The 23,140-nt window shown below is 45.7% G+C and overlaps 1 protein-coding gene across 1 annotated transcript in view; it reads left to right on the top strand.

Annotated features, from left to right (window-relative positions):
- The window catches only part of LOC124776136 (glypican-5-like), a 189,192-nt gene extending 171,679 nt beyond the window's left edge, over positions 1–17,513 (top strand). The window contains exon 7 of the mRNA XM_047250973.1: positions 16,736–17,513. Coding sequence (XP_047106929.1) covers positions 16,736–16,908 — 173 coding nt within the window. The 3' untranslated portion in view covers positions 16,909–17,513. The remainder of the gene's footprint in view (positions 1–16,735) is intronic.
- Positions 17,514–23,140: the final 5,627 nt, after the last annotated feature.

Here is a 23,140-nt window from a genome sequence, read left to right as displayed (position 1 = left end):
GAGCAGTGGCTGTGACAGGACGTCCCGAGCGTGGCTGATCATAGAGCTCTGTTTCTGCATTTCCTGAGGCTGTAACTTTCCTTACCCATCACCCGACTGTATTCCTACGAGCTGCAGCATCGCTATACACTGCACACAAACTTTTGTGTATGTTCACCACGGTTTCTTGTTCTCCACACAAAAATTCAATAACAGCACACTGCTTGTAGCTATGTAGATGCCATTTTGATGCGGTACTATGGCTCTGCTATCTGCCACAACGGTTCGAAACTTCACCGGCTCACAGAACAAACATCGAATGTGAAGCACCAGCAAGGACGTTTGCCTATATATATTAACGGCCTTTTTAAAAAAATGTGGGGCATTACTTATTGAACGACCCCCGTACTTACGGGAACTAACTAAAAACTCCACATTAACATGTCTTAACATTGATAGATAGGTATAATAAAGTCTTGAATGTTTTGCCGTGGACGGCACAGAAGTGTGCATTACGCCAGCATAAATAGTAGTGATGGTTCGGCGTTCACGAGCCATGTGTGTGAGGTGGCGCTAGCGGAAGTCTCGGTCCGAAATGGTACCACCTGTGACTGGATAGGGGGGGGGGGGGGGGGTTGGCTTAGCAGCGCGTGAAACTTACGTACTACTATGTGTTACATGGTGATTCGGATTTCTTCTTTAGAACAGTTAAACCCAGTTAATTATAGCGCAAATTAATACAACTTTGGAAAAGTTAGCTAAAAACATGAATATTTTTTGAATGCTACAGTGCACTACTACATAGAACCAGCAGGCGTTTAGCGTATCAATAGTATTGCAGGGCACATGAAGAAGTTCGTTTTTTTAAAAAAATATCCAGCTACGACAATTAAATATAAAATATAAAATCTGGTCTTACAAAACAAGAACCGCAACAAAGAATAACAGCATCCCTAGGGGTGTGGGTAGACAACAATCGACACTGGATAGCAGAGTTTCGTGGTGCAGCTCGGCCTACTCGCTGGCAGTAGTTTCGGGGAACTTCTTTAATGATGAATTAATTTCAGCCTCCTATAAAATGTTGAGTGCGAAACCCTTAATTTCGTAGTGCAGCACCTGCAAACTTGGACATAGGTTAATAATCGTGCAGCCGGTTTAGTGTAAATGGGCGTTTGTAGCTGACAGTGAGCCCGAGTAGTTACTAAATACTATAAAACAGACCTCAAAAATTCTTCTTGTCGGGTCTATACAACTGGAACCACAATCGTAACACGTGTTGGAATACGCACCCGGTGACTTAAAGTTATCCTGCTTTGTTCCTCCATATGCCCTTGCTTTTAGGGTATTGCCGTAATAGGAAACAATGCCTTGCTGACGAGTCTGCAGTGCTGACGAGTCTTTTCTCTCTTGGGAATGTATTCTGCTGCTATCCGTCACCAGGACAACGCTCGTCCTCATATGGAATGTCTCTCTACAGACTGCCTTCGTGTAGTTTACTCCCTTGTTGCCAAAAAAAATTTGAACGGAGCGCCCTTAGTGCACACACTAATAACCGGCAATGGCGCCGGTGACAACGCCGATGAGCAATCTGAAACAAGTTTCATATTCCAAATGGTCAAATTGCACTAGGAACTGCTACTAGTTTCTCCCAGTTGAAAGTTTGAAACTTACTTTAAATTGCAAAGTAGCTGGACACCTGTAAGTGTAAAATAACATGAGGCGTGGCTACCCGACGCCTTTCTGACGGCGTGAAGTGTGCTGGGGACGCTTTCAGTGAGGTGTCTGAATGTCTCTGGAGGAATGGTAGCCCACTATTTCTTGAAGCCCGAACTCAGAGAAGGTGACGCTGGGGTCTGGATCGAAGTCGACTTTCTAATTCACCCCAAACGTATTTCATTGCATGCAGGTCGGGACTCCGGACAAGTCAGCCCATTTCAGAAACGTTGCTGTCCACAGGCCACTTCGTCACAGGGCGCATTGTTATGCTGCTACAAACAGTCATTGCCTCTGAACTTTTCCTCTACTGTAGGAGCATAGAATGCTGTAAAATGTTCTTCTGCAGTTAGCATTTTTAAGCACAATGGAGGGACTACGCCCTACCAAAAACTATCACAAAAAATGTCACCATACCGTAACAACACGTCCCGAACTTCAATGTTGGCACCACATATGATGGTAGGTTACATTCACCAGGCATTCATCAAACGAAACCAATTGCACCAGACTGCAACAGCTTACAGCGTAATCCATTGCGCTGAATCACTCACTTCCCCTCACTTACCCACTGCCCGGTAGGGTCGCTGTTTATATCACCTCAGGCGTCCTTCAGCACTGACTATAGGTATATGTGGCTTATAAGGATCTCCCCATTCCTTCTAACTCGTTACGCATGTACCCGTGGTCAAGGGGTGAGTGCGGCTCTCGCAGCCGAGCGACGCAGACGTGCGGTGTGTGCTCTCCGCTGTCAGAGAGAGCCCGCGCGCCTTGTTTACTTTCTTCGGCCGACACTAACGTGACGCCGTAGCGCTACAAGACCATGGCAAACCAATACAGAAGATCGACCTTGAAATTCACATTTCGGAACGACTTTACCCGACCAAAGGCGCTCGAAGTCGAACGCTTTATAAAAGAGGAAGCCACGATCCCGGCTGCCGACATTGTCGGCATTCACTTTTCGATCGTCAGTAGCACGGTCTGTGTAAAGCTCATAAACGAAACTACATGCGACAAGGTGCTTCGTGAGATGAAACAAGAACTCCGCTTCTGCCACGCAGATGGCAATGTTGGCAACGTCGAGGTCGGCCATGCCGCAATGGGACTGCGGACTATCCGCATATTCGAACTTCCATTTGAACTCCCGGCGGCAGAAGTTGTAGCGGCGCTCCGCCCCTACGGCACGGTACACGAACACGTGGCTGAAAAATGTACCCAGTTTAAGACGTATCCAGTACTCAATGGAGTACGCCAAGTGCGCATAGATCTCCAACGACACGTGCCATCCTATCTACAGATAGGAGGATGCCGGGCCATAGTTATTTATGACGGCCAGCCGAAGACGTGTTCCGGATGCGGCAAAGAAGGACACCTTCGTTCCGAGTGCCTCCAGCGTCGGATCACACAACTCCCACCGAAGGACGTTGCACCACCAGCGGCGAAGACTGTTCTACCCGTGGCTTACCCGGCGGCGCTCACGACGTTCTCCACACAACAGACACGGCCGACCGCTTCAGCGGTACAAGAATCACTTTCCACGGACAAAAACCTGGATGATCCGCCGACCTGGCCAGTGGTGGAAAATAGTACTACGTCTCTGGAGCTACCGAACGCGACAGACATTGACGCCGGCAAGATGGCAATTGATTCCCTTATTGTACCGACCGAAGCGTTTGGTCCGGCGGAGCGTGAGTCAGTGCCGTCTTCTGACAATGAAGGCCATGTACGGAAACAGCGATCACCGAAACGCCGAAAGCGCCGTCGTCGGACCGTGTCGGAACACAGCGGTTCGCATTCGGCCGGGGAAGAACAACTGACCCCTCAAGAAGCCAGCCGCGAAGCTGAGGCTGTTTCCACTGACTCCAACCTTGCAGAACAGACAGAAAAACATGCAGCTTTCGAACATCAGCCCATTGACAGAAACAGTGAGCAGCGGGAAGGTACCAGTGCAGGCAGCGAAGTCGCCCGGTCCCTTACTACCAACCATTCCGAGGCTATGGAACACGAACAGACATCCGCGCCCGATTCGTGGGCCGAGGACGTCGAGACACAAGATCCCGACCCGCGGCCAGCTGAGGCGCCGCCGGATCATGCAGCATAAGCAGCACAAGGAGGACCGCGTTTGGCGGGGGGTGACATCACTTCCGACGTTCGCTTCTCTCCAACTTCAACATGGATAACCTCGCCCAAACAACGCGTTGCCAGGCTTACCGCCTGGCGACAATGAATATCAACATGATCAGTTCTCCTGTCAAGATCCAACTTTTGAAAGAAACCATACGAGCCATGGGAGTTGACTTTGCTTTCCTACAAGAAGTGAAAACGACTGCACTCCCTCACTTTTACGGTTACGCCACACATGTGACGCCCGGTAGCCCTGCAGACACCGGAGTGACAATATTAGTGCGTGAAGGTATTGAAGTTACCGACGTCACGTTTCTTCCCTCCGCGCGGGGAATAGCATTTACGGCACTCAACACCCGATTCATTAATGTTTACGCGCCGTCGGGTACCACAAGACGTCACGACCGCGCCAGATACTACTCCACAGATGTCGCTCCCCTTTTCCTTGGACGATACGACCACAGCGTCTTCGCCGGCGATTTTAATTGCGTACTTCACCCCAAGGACCAAATCCCACATTACATGCCTTGTCCGGAACTGGGTGCGATGATCCAAGAACTTCACTTGTGCGACACGTGGGAAAAAGTCCACGGTAACCGCTCTGGCCACACTCATCTTACCAGTCATTCGGCCAGCCGACTTGACCGCATATATGTGTCACAAGATCTCACACAAGGTGTGGTGGACGCCGAATTATGGCCTCAAGCCTATTCCGATCACAGTGCCTATATCTGCACTATACACCTACGCCCCCAACAAGTCTGGCGCAGCAATGGCTTTTGGAAGCTCAACATAACTCATCTCCAGGACCTGGATTGCCGTCGGCAAGTTGCAGCAACGTGGACTGACTGTGAACGCCGCCACCCACGATACACCTCGACCCTGGAGTGGTGGCTCCTCTGTGCCAAACCAGCAATCCGTAGGACACTTATGCGTTATGGCAAGGACGTGACTGCGTGGCATCGACAGACCCTCGATTTTTACTACGCGGCACTCAGGGACCTCGACGCCTTACCTCCTTCCCCGGAGAGACAACATGACCAAAGCAGAATCAAGGCTCACATACTATCATTGACGAAGCGTCGACTAGAAGGTGCAGTAGTCCGCTCGCGACGGCACGACCGAACGGTTGCAAAGGAACCCACTATGCACCACGTTGTGGCGGATAAGCGCCGACAACGTCAACATTTAATCACACAACTCAGGACACACGACGGTCGCTTATGTACGACCCAAGCAACCATAGTAAAGGCGGTGGAGGATCGTTTTCGTCATCTTTACAAGGAAAGAACCGTCATTGACGAGGCCACTACTGAAGTGTTACAGCAGATAACACGTACTATCGACGAGGCTACCGTGAATGTACTAACAGAGGAAATCTCACTCGAAGAAGTCGAAGACGCCGTGGACAAAGGTGCGGCCAATAAATCTCCTGGACCTGATGGATTGCCCATCGAATTCTACCGGACTTTCCGTGACATCATGATGCCTCGCTGGGTTACAATGTTCCGCGAACTCATGTCTCCAGACTGTGTTGTGCCGCCAGCGTTTGTAGAAGGTCTCCTCATACCAGTACACAAGCCAGGTGGAGGGCTATCGATTAACGACTATCGGCCGCTTACAATGTTGAACGCCGATAATACGGCTCGCCATAATCCTGGTGAAAATCTTGTAAAGACGACTTTGCCGATGATCCTCGCTCCAGAAAAGACGTCGCAGGGGGGAGAAGCCAACATACACATGGCCACCGGTGACTGCAGGGACTTAATAGCGATCGCTTCTGCGTGCCGTCTGAGAGCGGCGATCGTCTCCGTCGATTTCAACCGCGCCTTTGATAGAGTGCACCACAACTTCCTCCTACGAGTGATGGACTGTATGGGATTCCCCCCGGGCCTCATCGACACCCTACGGCGTCTTTGGACCGCAGCCAACTCACACGTCCAGGTCAATGGAAGGACGGTAGGACCAGTACCCATTAAGAGGTCTCTACGACTGGGTTGTCCCCTTTCTACCTACCTTTATGCAATCGCACTCGAGCCACTCCCAGGGGGCCTTAACCACCGCCTATCTGGCATCACGCTGCGGGACGTCACCTTTCGCTATAGGACATACGCTGACGACCTGCTACTGCTGGTTCGTTCCAATGACGAGGTTCAAAGCGTACTAACCTGGATTGAGCGATACGGACAGGCCGCAGGCAGTCTTCTGAACATCAACAAGTCGGCGGCGTTGGACATTGGGCGTGGTCTAGAACCGGAAGCCCTCGCTCCCCTCCCACCAGTTTCTGATCTGCGATATTTGGGAATCACGTTCAAGAAAAATGTACGTAAAACAGCTGCAGCAAACTACCGACGGTTATTACAGATCATACGCGCAATGGTGCGACAGAACCTGCTCCGGGACTTGAATCAGCTACAACGTGTTGAATACCTGAACCTCTACGTAGCATCCAAACTCAACCACGTGGCACAGGTCCTCCCACTACCGCTGCAGATAGGTCGCCGGCTTCAGGCGGCCTTCAGTTACTACGTTTCCGCAGGTCATATCTTTAAAGTACGATACGACGCTCTTACCCTCCCAGTGCACAAAGGAGGGCTGGGATTGGTCAACGTCAGGGCGCGAGCAGCTGCCCTTTACATGAGCAACATGAGGAAACGATGGAAAAGTCAATATACCTCTCTCACGGGTCGTTTACTACAGGTTCTGATGCCAGCCTCTAACGTCCCGCCGGTGTCGGTTGCGCACGTCGCACCACAGCTTTCCCATGTGTCGACCTTCATTCTTGATTACAGCTATGTCAGCTTGAACCTCTCCGCCACACGTCCACCAAAGGCGAAAGATTTTTGTACCAACCTTCTGCGGGCTGTTCACCATAACGTTGTGGAAAACAAATACCCTACGGTTCACTGGCCAAGAGTGTGGAAAACGATACATCACCACTTTCTGTCATCCACGGTGCGTTCGAAGTGGTATCAGATCGCCAACAAAAAATATGCCACACGCCAGCGACTTCACACTATTGGACTGGCAGACTCCCCTTATTGCCCAGATTGTCACCTTTTGGATACCGATGAACATCGTTTTACTTGCGCATCATCGTCCGGAGTTTGGCGACTAACACAGAAGATATTGGCTTGTTACCTCCGGGTCACACCTGATATGATTGACCCGCAGACCCTACTCTGTCCCGATGAAACTTACTTTCCGGCTGCAAAGTATCATGCGCTTACATGGTTCAAAGGACTTACCGTCGCCTACATCTTTAGCGACGGAGAGAAAGAGCAGCTTGATTACTGGTGGTTCCTACAAAATGCTCACAATGCCCTCGAACGCACACCGAAATACCGTACGCTCTTCGCAAATTATTTACGCAGCGTTTTCGTTAACCCCCACTCAGCTGGGGAGTGCCAGGCTGTGGTTAATGTGCTGTGCCGCATCACACTAACGGCTCAACGTTCTGCCTTATCAGCCATGACCAAAGGAAGAGACAAGCTGCTGCAAGGATACTGTTTTCCTTGAGGCACTAGCGAAGCAGAATGCCTCCGTTGCAGATGCCCTTCAAAGGCGCTATTGGAGATTTCAGATAACGATGGCAAGGCTCGAAGTGGAACCAGTTACATTATTGAAGAACCTTTTAGTTAGAATTACATCAGTGGTTTATATTTTTATTTTTTTGATTACTCTTTTATGTCACCTTTGTTGTTGTAACACTTACTTGTAACACTTAGTTACTAGACTTCTCATTTGCACACGCTCCCTAAATGTAATCATATAAAAAAAAAGAAAAAGTGCCGACGGATAGCCCTAACCTTGATTCCCATACCTCCCCTGGTCTATAAGCAGCTCACTGGGGTGGGTTTCCTCAGGAGCCAACGCCTGAAGTGGATCAGATTTTTTTTGTTATAGGATGACAAGTGGCGGTGGCACTTAGGATTTTTTATTTTTTTATTTATTTATTTTTTTTAGTTCCATTTTCCAAAGGGGCTTTTTAAGGGACAATTGGTCCAAAAAGGGGGTAGCGTCTAAAAAAAATAAAAAATAAAGAAGAAAAAACAAAAAAATAGAAAAAAGGGGTAGCGTCTAAAAAAAAACAAGAAAAAAAGATGGTAGAGCACTTGCCCGCGAAAAAAAAAAGGGGGTAGCGTCTTTGATTCGTAATCAAAACGTCTTCGGTCCCGGGGTTCGATCCCCGCCACTGCCTAAATTTTGATAAAAAAAAGGTCTAAGGCGCTGGTTTAAGGCACCAGTCTCTTCGGAGGCGTGGGTTCGTATCCCACCGCTGCCAATAATTTTCCCGTTTCCAGTGCAATCAGATTTGACTTCTTGCATTAAAAAAATAATAATAAAAAAAGGGGTAGCGTCTTTGATTCATAACCAAAACGTCTTCGGTCCCGGGTTCGATCCCCGCCACTGCCTAAATTTTGATAAATAATCAGCACTGGCGGCCGAAGCCTTCCGGCATAAGAAGTCAGCCTCATTCTGCCAACGGCCTTGTCAAACAGGGCGGAGGAGCGGATAGAGGTTCAGGGCACTCTCTTGTCCTACGGGTGGGAAATTGCCCCTAAAGGCGGAGAATCAGCATTGATTAACGACATGAGGATGCAGAAGGCAATGGAAACCACTGCATTAAAGACACGTAACGTGTATCCACAGGACATGTGGCCTGTAATTGAAGAAGTGTCGTGATGATCTCTCCATTAGCAAAAGATTCCGGAATAGTCCCCCATTCGGATCTCCGGGAGAGGACTGCCAAGGGGGAGGTTACCATGACAAAAAGATTGAATAATCAACGAAAGGACAACGTTCTACGAGTCGGGGCGTGGAATGTCAGAAGCTTGAACGTGGTAGGGAAACTAGAAAATCTGAAAAGGGAAATGCAAAGGCTCAATCTAGATATAGTAGGGGTCAGTGAAGTGAAGTGGAAGGAAGACAAGGATTTCTGGTCAGATGAGTATCGGGTAATATCAACAGCAGCAGAAAATGGTATAACAGGTGTAGGATTCGTTATGAATAGGAAGGTAGGGCAGAGGGTGTGTTACTGTGAACAGTTCAGTGACCGGGTTGTTCTAATCAGAATCGACAGCAGACCAACACCGACAACGATAGTTCAGGTATACATGCCGACGTCGCAAGCTGAAGATGAACAGATAGAGAAAGTGTATGAGGATACTGAAAGGGTAGTGCAGTATGTAAAGGGGGACGAAAATCTAATAGTCATGGGCGACTGGAATGCAGTTGTAGGGGAAGGAGTAGAAGAAAATGTTACAGGAGAATATGGGCTTGGGACAAGGAATGAAAGAGGAGAAAGACTAATTGAGTTCTGTAACAAGTTTCAGCTAGTAATAGCGAATAGCCTGTTCAAGAATCACAAGAGGAGGAGGTATACTTGGAAAAGGCCAGGAGATACGGGAAGATTTCAATTAGATTACATCATGGTCAGACAGAGATTCCGAAATCAGATACTGGATTGTAAGGCGTACCCAGGAGCAGATATAGACTCAGATCACAGTATAGTAGTGATGAAGAGTAGGCTCAAGTTCAAGACATTAGTCAGGAAGAATCAATACGCAAAGAAGTGGGCTACGGAAGTACTAAGGAATGACGAGATACGTTTGAAGTTCTCTAACGTTATAGATACAGCAATAAGGAATAGCGCAGTAGGCAGTACAGTTGAAGAGGAATGGACATCTCTAAAAAAGGCCATCACAGAAGTTGGGAAGGAAAACATAGGTACAAAGAAGGTAGCTGCGAAGAAACCATGGGTAACCGAAGAAATACTTCAGTTGATTGATGAATGAAGGAAGTACAAACATGTTCCAGGAAAATCAGGAATACAGAAATACAAGTCGCTGAGGAATGAAATAAATAGGAAGTGCAGGGAAGCTAAGACGAAATGGCTGCAGGAAAAATGTGAAGCCATTGAAAAAGATATGATTGTCGGAAGCACAGACTCAGCATACAGGAAAGTCAAAACAACCTTTGGTGACATTAAAAGCAACGATGGTAACATTAAAAGTGCAACGGGAATTCCACTGTTAAATGCAGAGGAGAGAGCAGATAGGTGGAAAGAATACATTGAAAGCCTCTATGAGGGTGAAGATTTGTCTGATGTGATAGAAGAAGAAACAGGAGTCGATTGAGAAGAGATAGGGGATCCAGTATTAGAACCGGAATTTAAAAGAGCTTTGAAGGACTTACAGTCAAATAAGGCAGAAGGGATAGATAACATTCCATCAGAATTTCTAAAATCATTGGGGGAAGTGGCAACAAAACGACTATTCACGTTGGTGTGTAGAATATATGAGTCTGGTGACATACCATCTGACTTTCGGAAAAGCATCATCCACACAATTCCGAAGATGGCAAGAGCTGACAAGTGCGAGAATTATCGCACAATCAGCTTAACGGCTCATGCATCGAAGCTGCTTACAAGAATAATATACAGAAGAATGGAAAAGAAAATTGAGAATGCACTAGGTGACGATCAGTTTGGCTTTAGGAAAAGTAAAAGGACGAGAGAGGCAATTCTGACGTTACGGCTAATAATGGAAGCAAGGCTAAAGAAAAATCAAGACACTTTCATAGAATTTGTCAACCTGGAAAAAGCGTTCGACAATATAAAATGGTGCAAGCTGTTCGAGATCTGAGAAAAGTAGGGGTAAGCTATAGGGAGAGACGGGTCATATACAATATGTACAACAACCAAGAGGGAATAATAAGAGTGGACGATCAAGAACGAAGTGCTCGTATTAAGAAGGGTGTAAGACAAGGCTGTAGCATTTCGCCCCTACTCTTCAATCTGTACATCGAGGAAGCAATGATGGAAATAAAGGAAAGGTTCAGGAGTGGAATTAAAATACAAGGTGAAAGGATATCAATGATACGATTCGCTGATGACATTGCTATCCTGAGTGAAAGTGAAGAAGAATTAAATGATCTGCTGAACGGAATGAACAGTCTAATGAGTACACAGTATGGTTTGAGAGTAAATCGGAGAAAGACGAAGGTAATGAGAAGTAGTAGAAATGAGAACAGCGAGAAACTTAACATCAGGATTGATGGTCACGAAGTTAGTGAAGTTAAGGAATTCTGCTACCTAGGCAGTAAAATAACCAATGACGGACGGAGCAAGGAGGACATCAAAAGCAGACTCGCTATGGCAAAGAAGGCATTTCTGGCCAAGAGAAGTCTACTAATATCAAATACCGGCCTTAATTTGAGGAAGAAATTTCTGAGGATGTACGTCTGGAGTACAGCATTGTATGGTAGTGAAACATGGACTGTGGGAAAACCGGAACAGAAGAGAATCGAAGCATTTGAGATGTGGTGCTATAGACGAATGTTGAAAATTAGGTGGCCTGATAAGGTAAGGAATGAGGAGGTTCTACGCAGAATCGGAGAGGAAAGGAATATGTGGAAAACACTGATAAGGAGAAGGGACAGGATGACAGGACATCTGCTAAGACATGAGGGAATGACTTCCATGGTACTAGAGGGAGCTGTAGAGGGAAAAAACTGTAGAGGAAGACAAAGATTGGAATACATCAAGCAAATAATTGAGGACGTAGGTTGCAATTGCTACTCTGAGATGAAGAGGTTAGCACAGGAAAGGAATTCGTGGCGGGCCGCATCAAACCAGTCAGTAGACTGATGACCAAAAAAAAAAAAAAAAAACCGCATAGTCATTGCGCTATCTGGACTGATGGAGCTAATTTAAAACTCACGAGTGTTTCCTTCTGTTGATTTCATGTGATTTTTTATCACAACCCTCCGAAATACTGGACGCTGCCTGCCTCTACATCAGGTCTGCCTAGTCTCGCCTTATATTAGCTGTGTTTGTTCCTTCGCATTTCCATTTCACAGTCACGTCACCAACCTTCGTCTTGGGCAGCTACAGAATGATGAATCTGTTGCTCAGGTGACATCCAGTGACTAGCCCAGTTTCGAGGACGCGGAGTTCTTCTAACCGACCCATTCTGCTGTTACTGATTCTTTACTGACAACACAACATTCCCCGCCTCAATGTATACCGCGTCCGACTGCCGTGACATATAGTGGTCAGTTACGAGTTACACAGTGGTGTTCTGATACCTCTGATGACATAGTGTATTTCGGACACAAGCAATGTAGGTAAAAGGGCAATATGAAGGCAATAACAAGATATCTGTGCGAAAGGCTGTATTTCACCTTAAAAGTCGTAGATCTGTGATTCGTCACCGCTAGAATCCACCTTGATCAATATATAACACGTCAACTTTTATGAAAGACTATACAGTCTGACCACTAATGGAAGTGATATACTTCTACAATTGAAAGAAAACAGCCCTCGGCCACTATTTTTAACGAATTAACCGGGTTTCATCACTTCTAGGAGTGTCTTCCTCAGAATTTAAATCAAAGAATGGTCACAGAATTATGACTAAACACGTATGATACAGAGTATAAGTACAGAATCATCGTGAAAGACTGGCAGTACTTATATGTCATTTATAAAATAATAAATATGCCGAAAGGGCATTAGTCACAAAGATATTTAAGATAAAAAATAGTGATGGCGAACCACCAAGGGCTGGTCGTTACTTACGCAGTTACAAGTTGCAAACAGACTACAGATTCTGTACTTTTACTCAGTATTATACGTCTTTAGTCATAATTCTGTGACCATGTTATAGGCCATTCTTTGATTTAAATTCTGAGGAAGACACTCCTAGCAGTGTTGAAACCCAGTTAAGTCGTTAAAATTAGTGACCGAGGGCTGTTTTCTTGCAATTGTAACTATTCACGGTCTCTGAACGTGCAGCCATGGACAAAATTTTGTGATATACTACTATTTCGGCCGATTTACGTAAGTTCTTATGTCTTTCATTTATCACTATATGGTATTCAGCAGAGGACAAATATTTATTATGGTCGAAGAGTCCACGGGTGTATTGCCGCTTCACAGTGACGGGCACAATATTACGGCGATCAATCAGTCGCCATCGTCAGGTGCGCTGACGAAATGAGCTCCTGAGGGCGGGCGGCCTCCTTGTATCCCCTCCCCCCGACGGGCCGTTCCCTCCGCGGTCCGCGGCCGCAGTCGCGCGTCGGTAGTCGCGGAGACGCAGGGGTCGGCGTCTGTGGCAGCGTCGGTGTAGTTGCTGCTTCCGCCCGGTTCGCCACATCGTTTTCGTTGCTGAGTGTATTCTTAATTATACTCAGTGCTGGTTCCCATGCTTTGCTACCGCAGTCTCCGTTGATGAGTTCGTCCCTGGTGCGAATTTTGATGGCCTCTCTGACATCGCTGTCCCATTATTTAGAAGCCTGGGCCGTGATCTTGGTACGTTCGTAATCCACCTCTTACTCTGCGACCGCCGACTTGTTAGGTTACTTCAGTTGTCTGTGCGTTTGATGTTCTCGGCAACGATCTTCGATGGTGCGAACTGTCTGTCCAAAACTAGTCCTACCTCACTGACAGGGAATCTGGTATACACCTGCCTTCCGCAATCCGAGATCATCTTTCACACTTCCCAATAACGTTCATGTTTTACTGGGCGGGAAAAAGTTTTAACTCGGTGTTTCTTTAATACGCGCCCGATTTTCCCAAATAGTGCACCAGTGTGCGGAATAAATGCAGTGGCTACTTCTTCCTCTGGGACTCCTTCCGTCTCCAAAGGTTGTACTGTAGTGGTGGGGCAGAGAGAGCGTCTAATCTGCCATTCCGAGTACCCATTCTCTCGGAATACGGTTCTGAGGTGTTCCAGCGCCTGCGGCAGACTCTCTGTGTCTGAGACGCTGCGCGCCCTGTGTACCAGTGTTTTTAGAGCCCCAGTTCTCTGAGAAGGGTAGTGACAGCTGTTTGCATGAAAATACAGACCAGTGTGCGTTTTCTTCCTGTACACACTGTGACGTCCAGGAGTGGTAATCCTCCTTCTGCTTCGGTCTCCATTGTGCATTGGATTTTGTGATGTATGGAGTCCAGGAGCTTGTCCCTACCATGGGAACAGGTGACGAACGTATCATCTACATAACGAAAAAAACAAGTAGGTTTCCATTCGGATGACGCCAAGGCTTCCTCCTCGAAGTACTCCATATACAAATTCGCGCCCACGGGTGACAGTCGGCTGCCCATCATGACTACTTCTGTTTGTTCACTATATTCTTCATGAAATAGAAAATACGTGGAGGTCAGAACATGCTTCAAAAGGTCGGTGGTCGTCTCGTCAAATTTCTGGCTATAAGCTCGAGTGACTCTTCTAGAGGCAGCTTTGTGAATAACGAAACAAACTGTGGAGACAATTTCTGGCTGCAAGACTCAGTTATCCTGGTGAGCTTAGACGTTGTTTCATTATTCACCAGGTTGCCTCTATAAGAGTCAGTCGAGCGTATAGCCAGAAATTTGAAGAGAAGACCACCGACCTTTACAAGCATGTCCTGACCTCCAAGAGAAGGGCTCATGGCACATTGGACCACGGTGTGTACAGGAAGAAAACGCAAACTGATGTGTATTTCCATGTAGACAGCTGTCACCAACCATCTCAGGGAAATGGGGTTCTAAAAACACTGGTACACAGGGCGCGCAGTATCGCAGACACAGAGAGTCTGCCCCAGGCGCTGGAACACATCAGAACCGTATTCCGAGAGAACGGGTACTCGGAATGGCAGATTAGACGCGCTCTCTGCCCCACCACTACAATACTACCATTTAGGTCGGAAGGAGTCACGGAGGAAGAAGTAGCCACTGCATTTATTCCGTACACTGGCGCACTGTTGGGGAAAATCGGACGTATATTAAAGAAACACCGAGTTTGTCTGTTGCCCGCCCTATAAAACATGAGCGTTATTGGGAAGTGTGAAAGATGATCTCGGATTGCGAAAGGCAGGTGTATACCAGATTCACTGTCAGTGTGGTAAGACTTGTATTGGACAGACAGTGCGCACCATCGAAGATCGTTGCCGAGAACATCAAAGGCACACACAACGGAAGTATCCTAACAAGTCGGCGGTCGCAGAGCACTGTTTGTCCGGAAAACAGGAGGTGGATTACGACCGTACCAAGATCTCGGGCCAGACTTGTAAATACTGGGACAGTGTTGTCAGAGAGGCCATCGAAATTCGCACCAGGGACGAACTCATCAACCGAGACTGCGGTAGCAAAGCATGGGAACCAGCACTGAGTATAATTAAGAATACACTCAGCAACGAAAATGATGTGGCGAGCTGGGCGGTTGGAACTGAAATAGTGGCAACTATTTATTCACAACCAATAGAAAAGAGTTACATGTTTTCACCTGTTACTGTCCTTCAAAGTAGTCACCAGCGTTGAGTAGAGCACGTTGCCAGCGATGTGGAAGGCGTAGCACACGGTTAGCAGAACCTGTTCTAACCCTCATACTATTGGCAGCCACGGAAGTACACTGCTTATGTCGTACAAATCATCGACTTTGTATACATATGAACAAACACAGTTTTACATACACTATGCTTTTAATTTTCTTATCTGGGACATACAGTCGCACAATTAAATCAAAAACGGTTTCCATCCTTCGGTTCCGACCATGGGTAGCGGCAGGCTGTAGGGCAAATACCACAACTGGAAATCCCCCTCCCATGCATTTCCTGTTGGTATTCCCTCTGCCTCACTTCAAGCACACCTGGTATTCGCCGAAAAGTTTTTGACTTTAAAATGGGTCTTCACTCGAACAGACCCGTTCTACCCAGAAAAATAAAAAAAAGTACAAGGTCTCCTTTATCTACCCCCACACGACTACTCTTCAGTACACACTTAAGTGCCTGACACAGGATTACTCAAATAACTTCCAGACTATTTCCCTGCCGTTCCACTCTCGAATAGCTCGTGGGAGAAACGAACACTCAAATCTCTCTGTGAGAGGTCTCATTTCTTTTATTTTATAACGATGGCGATTGTCCCCCTGTGTAGGTGACGGCGAACAAAAATATTTTCGCATTCAGAGGAGAAAATTGGTCATTGAAATTTCATGAGAAGATCCTGCCGCAACGTAAAACGCCTTTGTTTTAATGATTGTCACTTGAGTTCTCGTATCACGCCCGTGGCACCCTGCCCGCTACTCCACGATAATGCAAGACGAGCTGTCCTTCTTGAAGGAGAGGGTTCCATACTGTACAGCAATACTCCAGAAGAGAACACACAAGCGTAATGTACGTAGTCTTTTCAGTAGATTTGTTGCACCTTCTACTAGTCCTTCCAATGAAACGAGGTCCTTGGTTCGCCTTCTCCCAGCATTTTCTATATGATAATTCCAGCTTAAATTGTTTGTAATTGTTATCCTTTGGTAAAAAGTTGAATCGACTTAATTTAAATTTTTTTGATTTATCGTGTAAAATAAATTTAACGGATTTCTTTTAGTACTCATGTGAAGGACCTCACACTTTTAATACTTTAGAGTCAATTCCCACTTTTCACACAACACAAATATCTTGTCTGCATCATTTCGCAATTGATTTTGAGCTTCTGATGACTTTGTTAGACGGTAAACGACTGCATCATCTGCAGGCAATATGAAGGGGCTGCCCAGATTGTCTCCTAAACTGTTTATGTAGATAAGAAAAGCTGAGGGCTAGTAACACTTCTTGAGCTGAACCAGATATCACTTCTGTTTCACCCAAGCATTATTGAAATATATTCACTAGTCGTAATAAACGTGCAAAAATGTAATTCATCTTAAAAATGTAGGCTTCCGAGTCCTTTGTCACACTCAATAAAATTTTTCTGGGTTTGTGACCACATTGTCAATATGTAAAACCACCGACGTTTCGGTCACTGTTACAGGTGACCTTCTTCAGGGCGTTTTTGTTTCCGGTCACAAATCCAGAAAAATTTTATTCATTGTAATTAATCTTCTTCAGTTTACTATTTCATGCACTATTTTTATGTTTATCTCTGTTTCTCCTGTTGTAGTTGTTGGAGGTGAGACGATGTCAACAGACAATACTGTCTATCCCTCTTCGGATGAAGAAAGTGACAAACAAGGAACGAGTACTTCCAGTAACAGACTTCCAGCTAACACAGTGCACGCTGTCTGCTGCGTTATACTTACAAGTCATATCCTTTACGTAACCAGTATGTGGTAATCTGCACGAAGCCTTCCTTAAGCCATGTGCTTCAAATCTCTTTCCGATTCTACATGTTAAAGAGAGGTCAAAAACGACATTATGCCTATGGAAATCCAGTACATAGAGCGAATCACTCTGTGATAACGTAATTAAAAAGTTATACATTGCCCTCAAGTGGCAACTGTACCAATCTTTTGTTGAAAAATTTAATCACTTTTGGAAATGCTGTTGCCTTTGGATGAGAAAATGTCTAATAGCATCATAATACTTCAGATGATTCTATGGCTCTTTGAGTAGCAGATCGAAGTACAAAAGCCCATGATCTAGGATCTCATGTGTAAAGAAGGTGGTGTGCATATCGTTAATAAAAATTTCGTAAGCGTTATACGTTTCATAACTCACCATTTAGGTACTCAGTGTTTATTTAAATCATATACTCTGTGGTCTGAAAAGAAGACAAAAAACTGAAGAATGTGACACATCAAAGAAAACATGAAATATCGTTTTTATTGAAGTGTGTCTCACAATGTAATCAATAAAAGCTGAAGAATTTAACAATGTTTAACAATAAACTCTTACAGAAGTTACAAACTTGTACAAAATCAGTGAAATATTTTTGTACAAACTTAAAGTCACCCATTATTAACATCATGTTAAGAATGTAATATACTTCTGTATCAATAGATCAACTGCTTGTGTACAGCAAATATAATGCCAAGAAAATGAAGTGAACAGCTTGTTATCTTTAAGTGAATCTCTTTCCACATTAAGTCAGTTCACTCTGATTGTTTTTATTGGAAGTGAAATAATCCTTTTCCTTGGAACGAGAATTGTTTCAAACATACAGAAATTCAGGACAATTTTCCGTTCACTTGTTATCAAAAATGTATTGTTTAAGATTACAATTAATTTACATTAAAGAGGCGCTGTCACGCCCAGTCTCCCGTATGACTACACAACACTTTGCAGCGGGAACAGAAGTGTTCTCGCCTCACCTACAGATATGCCTCACTCCAGCCCGAATAGAAAGAATAAGCATCAACTTATCATTTAGAATGTAAGTACATCAGTATCTTTCGTTTTATAATTAAGTTAGTAAGACAGAATGGGATTAAATGTTCCATCCTATCAGGAGCAGTAGATTCACTGGTACGGTGCACAATTATATAAGAATTTTCCTCATTCAAAAATGCATTGCATTCAAATACGAACTCTTCGTGAAGTTTTTAGTTGTGTATCGCAGCCAGGCTGAAATGCTAGCATTCCGTACTTTTATGTCTGCATGGAGTGGCAAACATAAGTTGGAATTGGTAGCAGGACGTGACCGGGGTGTGACGCAAGATCTGATGGCCGAGAAGAGATTAGTCTCACAGCAAGGCGCCAGCGATCAGGAAGATTACTTATCTTTATTCACCACACTGAAGTAGGCACCGTCTATCGCTCTCGTAGCAAGTTGCTACGTAATTAAGTTCACAATACAATCCACAAAACCACAGTGCAATCCAAATCGTAGCTAAATTCTAATCCCAAGGTTGCCACGAACCTCCGGCGGCCGCGACTTGAAGCTGAGGCCGACCACGGTGCATGCGCGGCCGGCCTGAGTGACGACAGGGCGCGAGTGAATCGGTTAGGTGGGCGGACATAGCACGTACAATATTATTTATTCTACTAACTGTTACAGAGAGCATAACTAATTTTTTGTCTCACCAGCAAATGCACTAAACAATTGTTACTAGTTCTCACTGTATTCCGACTAGTAATTTCATTCTTCGTTAAGCAACGGAGAGATAGTGACGCTGTGGCTATCTTTATTTACTTTTTCATTTAAATATAGATCGAAATTTTCTACTATTTTTCCAAATCTGAAATGTTATATAGTCTTTATTTTTTCTTTGAAAACAGTGCAGAGTTTCAACAAGCGTACAGTACAAATATTTTTTATTTATCACCTTCTAATCTGTACTGAAACTCCTACCACTTTCTGACTAGTAAACGGCACGAACTTTCCACTTTTTATGTTTCAGCACGTAGCAGTATCCTACATTAGCGATAGATAGTATCTATTGATTCTTCGTTGTGATACATTTCTGGAAGCCACACACCTCAGTGGTTTAAAAAAGTAAAAACATTTAATTTTCAGGCAAATGCAAATACGTACTGAATGACAGAGAACTGCATGAACAAATCACACTTAGAGATCTCTTCTAGGGATGATTCGATAAAATGACATTCGCTAATCCCACATCAATTCAGCGCACCTACTTTTGAAAGCGTGATTAGATACGCATGGTTCGCATCGAAATTAGCGGATGAAAAAGGACTCTTTTTGAATGCAAAATAATTGTGTTTCCCGGTATCGCTCATGGAGAAACCGTGCGCCTGCATAAAATGCTTTCATAAAATGCCCGTGGTGCTGCGAAAATTTGTGCTTCGGTTGTTTCTATGATAAGTATCACGAACAATATTCGCTCTGAGCATTATGGGACTTAACATCTGAGGTCATCAGTCCCCTAGAACTTAGAACTACTTAAACCTAACTAACCCAAGGACATCACACACACCCATGCCCGAGGCAGGATTCGAACCTGCGACCGTAGCGGTCACGCAGTTCCAGACTGAAGCGCCTAGAACCGCTCGGCCACTCTGGCCGGCACGAACAATATTGTTCTGCCACTTCAAGCAATGTGGGGAAAAAAAGGAGACTGGAATAGAAGGAAGAACCGATAGACTTATTCAAAGTACTCTCCGCCACACACTGTCAGGTGGCTTGCGGAATATGGATGTAAAGATGTAGAGTATTATTACCAGAATAGAACCTAAATGAAAATATAGCAGAGGCAGGGCGTGTCTGGATCGTAAACACTCATGTGTAATATATTCACTGCTCACTATGCAATGACCGAGACGTGTGCTAAAAAAAATGATTCAAATGGCTCTGAGCACTATGGGATTTAACATCTGAGGTCATCAGTCCCGTAGACTTAGAACTACTTAAGCCTAACTAACATAAGGACATCACACACATCCATGCCCGAGGCAGAATTCGAACCTGCAAGCGTAGCAGCAGCGCAGTTCCAGACTGAAGCGCCTAGAACCGCTCGGCCACCGACGTTTGCTAGATCTCCCCAGGAACCGCCAGCACTGGTGCTTAAGCTGGCACACTGGAGTAGTGATGCTCGTCCACATACGGAATATCAGACCAGCTGTGTGGCTGGATTGAAGAGTTGTTAGCAAACAGAACACAGCATGTTGTTATCAATGGAGAGACGTCTACAGACGTTAAAGTAACCTCTGGCGTGCCACAGGGGAGTGTTATGGGACCATTGCTTTTCACAATATATATAAATGACTTAGTAGATAGTGTCGGAAGTTCCATGCGGCTTTTCGCGGATGATGCTGTAGTATACAGAGAAGTTGCTGCATTAGAAAATTGTAGCGAAATACAGGAAGATCTGCAGCGGATAGGCACTTGGTGCAGGGAGTGGCAACTGACCCTTAACATAGACAAATGTAATGTATTGCGAATACATAGAAAGAAGGATCCTTTATTGTATGATTATATGATAGCGGAACAAACACTGGTAGCAGTTACTTCTGTAAAATATCTGGGAGTATGCGTACGGAACGATTTGAAGTGAAATGATCATATAAAACTAATTGTTGGTAAGGCGGGTACCAGGTTGAGATTCATTGGGAGAGTGCTTAGAAAATGTAGTCCATCAACAAAGGAGGTGGCTTACAAAACACTCGTTCGACCTATACTTGAGTATTGCTCATCAGTGTGGGATCCGTACCAGGTCGGGTTGACGGAGGAGATAGAGAAGATCCAAAGAAGAGCGGCGCGTTTCGTCACTGGGTTATTTGGTAACCGTGATAGCGTTACGGAGATGTTTAATAAACTCAAGTGGCAGACTCTGCAAGAGAGGCGCTCTGCATCGCGGTGTAGCTTGCTCGCCAGGTTTCGAGAGGGTGCGTTTCTGGATGAGGTATCGAATATATTGCTTCCCCCTACTTATACTTCCCGAGGAGATCACGAATGTAAAATTAGAGAGATTAGAGCGCGCACGGAGGCTTTCAGACAGTCGTTCTTCCCGCGAACCATACGCGACTGGAACAGGAAAGGGAGGTAATGACAGTGGCACGTAAAGTGCCCTCCGCCACACACCGTTGGGTGGCTTGCGGAGTATCAATGTAGATGTAGATGTAGATGTATCTCTAGAGCGACATTTCGTGTAGTCGGTTGCCATTTTCTTCCTTCAAAGTGTCTCTATCGTTCCCAAAATGCTAAAATTACGTACCTCGTCTGTCTCACTTTCCACCTGACGTACGCATCATACATATATATTGAGGTGACAGATGTCATGTTAATTGAAGCTGGAGGAGGGAGAAAGGCTGCAGTTATGTGGAATCAGCGGTGACGAATGAAACTGTGTGCCGGATTGGTATTCGAACCCGCGACCTGCTGCTTACTGAGGTGTTTCGTTAACCGCTGTGCTACCCACAATGTTATCGCAACTGCACGAACTAACTTTGCACGCCTCTCTGTGGGCCCACACTGCCACCGAGCACCGCCTATCCGCAGTCCCCACCCAAGTTCCCCATGCTCGCTACTTTGAGATTTCCGCAGGAGGCCGAACGTAACTGTGCATCCACGCTGACGGTGGTGGATTCATGGCCCGTCGAGGCGAACCAGTTATGTACGAATGAGTGGTGTCGCTTATTTCGGACGCATTCGAAAGAACAAACACCATGCATTCATCTATGAAAGACGTGGGATAGCGATATGTACGTATACAGATGGCGGCAGTATCGTGTACACAAGGTATGAGAGGGCAGCACCTTGGTGGAGCTGTCATTTGCACTCAGGTGCTTCGTGTGAAAAGATTTCCGACTTATTATGGCCGCACGACGGGAGTTAACAGAACTTCAACACGAGATGGTAGTTTGAGATAGACGCATGAGGCGTACTATTTCGAAAATCGTTAAGGAATTCAACTATTCGAGATCAACAGTGTCAAGAGTGTGCAGAGAATACCATATTCCAGGCATTAGATTCCACCACGGACAACGCACTGGCCGACGGCTTTCGATTGACGACCGAAAGCAGCGGCGTTTGCGTAGAGTTGTCATTGATAACAGACAAGCAACACTGATTGGAATAACCGCAGAATTCTATGCTGGACGCACGACGAACGTATTCGTGAGGACAGTGCTGCGGAATTTGGCGTTAATGGGCTGTAGCAGCAGACGACCGACGCCCATGTCTGCTAACAGTACGACATCGCCTGCAGCACCTCTCCTGGGCTCGTGACCATAGCGGTTGGACCCATGACGACTGGAAAACCGTCGCCTGGGTAGAGTAGTAACGATTTCAGTTGGTAAAAATTGATGGTAAGGTTCCAGTATGGCGCAGACCCCATGAAGCTATGGATCCAAGTTGTCAACAAGGGACTGTGCAAGCAGGTGGTGCACCCACAATGGTGTGGGCCGTGTTTACAGGGATCAGTGACCGGGAATGGTTATGTTCGCCTACTCGGAGAGCATTTTCAGCTGTTCACGAACTTCATGTTGCCAACGACGACGAAATTTTCGTAGGTAACAATGCGCCATATCACTGGCAGAACAGGGTGTTGAAGAACATTCTGGAGAGTACGATCGAATGGATTGACCATCCAGATCGTCCTACGAGATTCCCATGAAACATTTATGGTACATAATCGAGAGGTCAGTTTGGGCACAAATCCCAGCACCGCAAGACTTTCGCAATTATGAACGGCTAAAGCGGCAGCATGGTAAAATATTTCTGCAGGGGACTTCTAACGACTTGTTGAGTCCATGCCACGTCGTGTTGTTGCACTAAGCCGGGCAGGAGGAGGTCCGACACGACCTTAGGAGGTATCCCATGGCTTTTGTCACCTCGGTGTAACATAGCTTCTTTCTCTGCTTGATTTCTTATGTCAATTTGTGGATCCTCAGTCCACTTGGATACTACAATTTCATCAAATATATGTCGCCCTCCGCCGGCCGAAGTGACCGAGCGGTTCTAGGCGCTACTGTTTGCAACCGCGCGACCGCTACGGTCGCAGGTTCGAATCCTGCCTCGGGCATGGCTGTGTGTGATGTCCTTAGATTTGTTAGGTTTAAGTAGTTCTAAGTCTAGAGGACAGATGACCTCAGATGTTAAGTCCCATAGTGCTCAGAGCCATTTGAACCATTTTCTTTTGTCGTCCTCCTTGGTTATAATCCTGTA

This window comes from Schistocerca piceifrons, chromosome 2 (genome assembly GCF_021461385.2).
Source record: "Schistocerca piceifrons isolate TAMUIC-IGC-003096 chromosome 2, iqSchPice1.1, whole genome shotgun sequence".
In the NCBI taxonomy this organism is placed as follows: domain Eukaryota; kingdom Metazoa; phylum Arthropoda; class Insecta; order Orthoptera; family Acrididae; genus Schistocerca; species Schistocerca piceifrons.
Note: the sequence above shows the minus strand (reverse complement) of the source record. Positions and strands in the feature narration are given on the sequence as shown.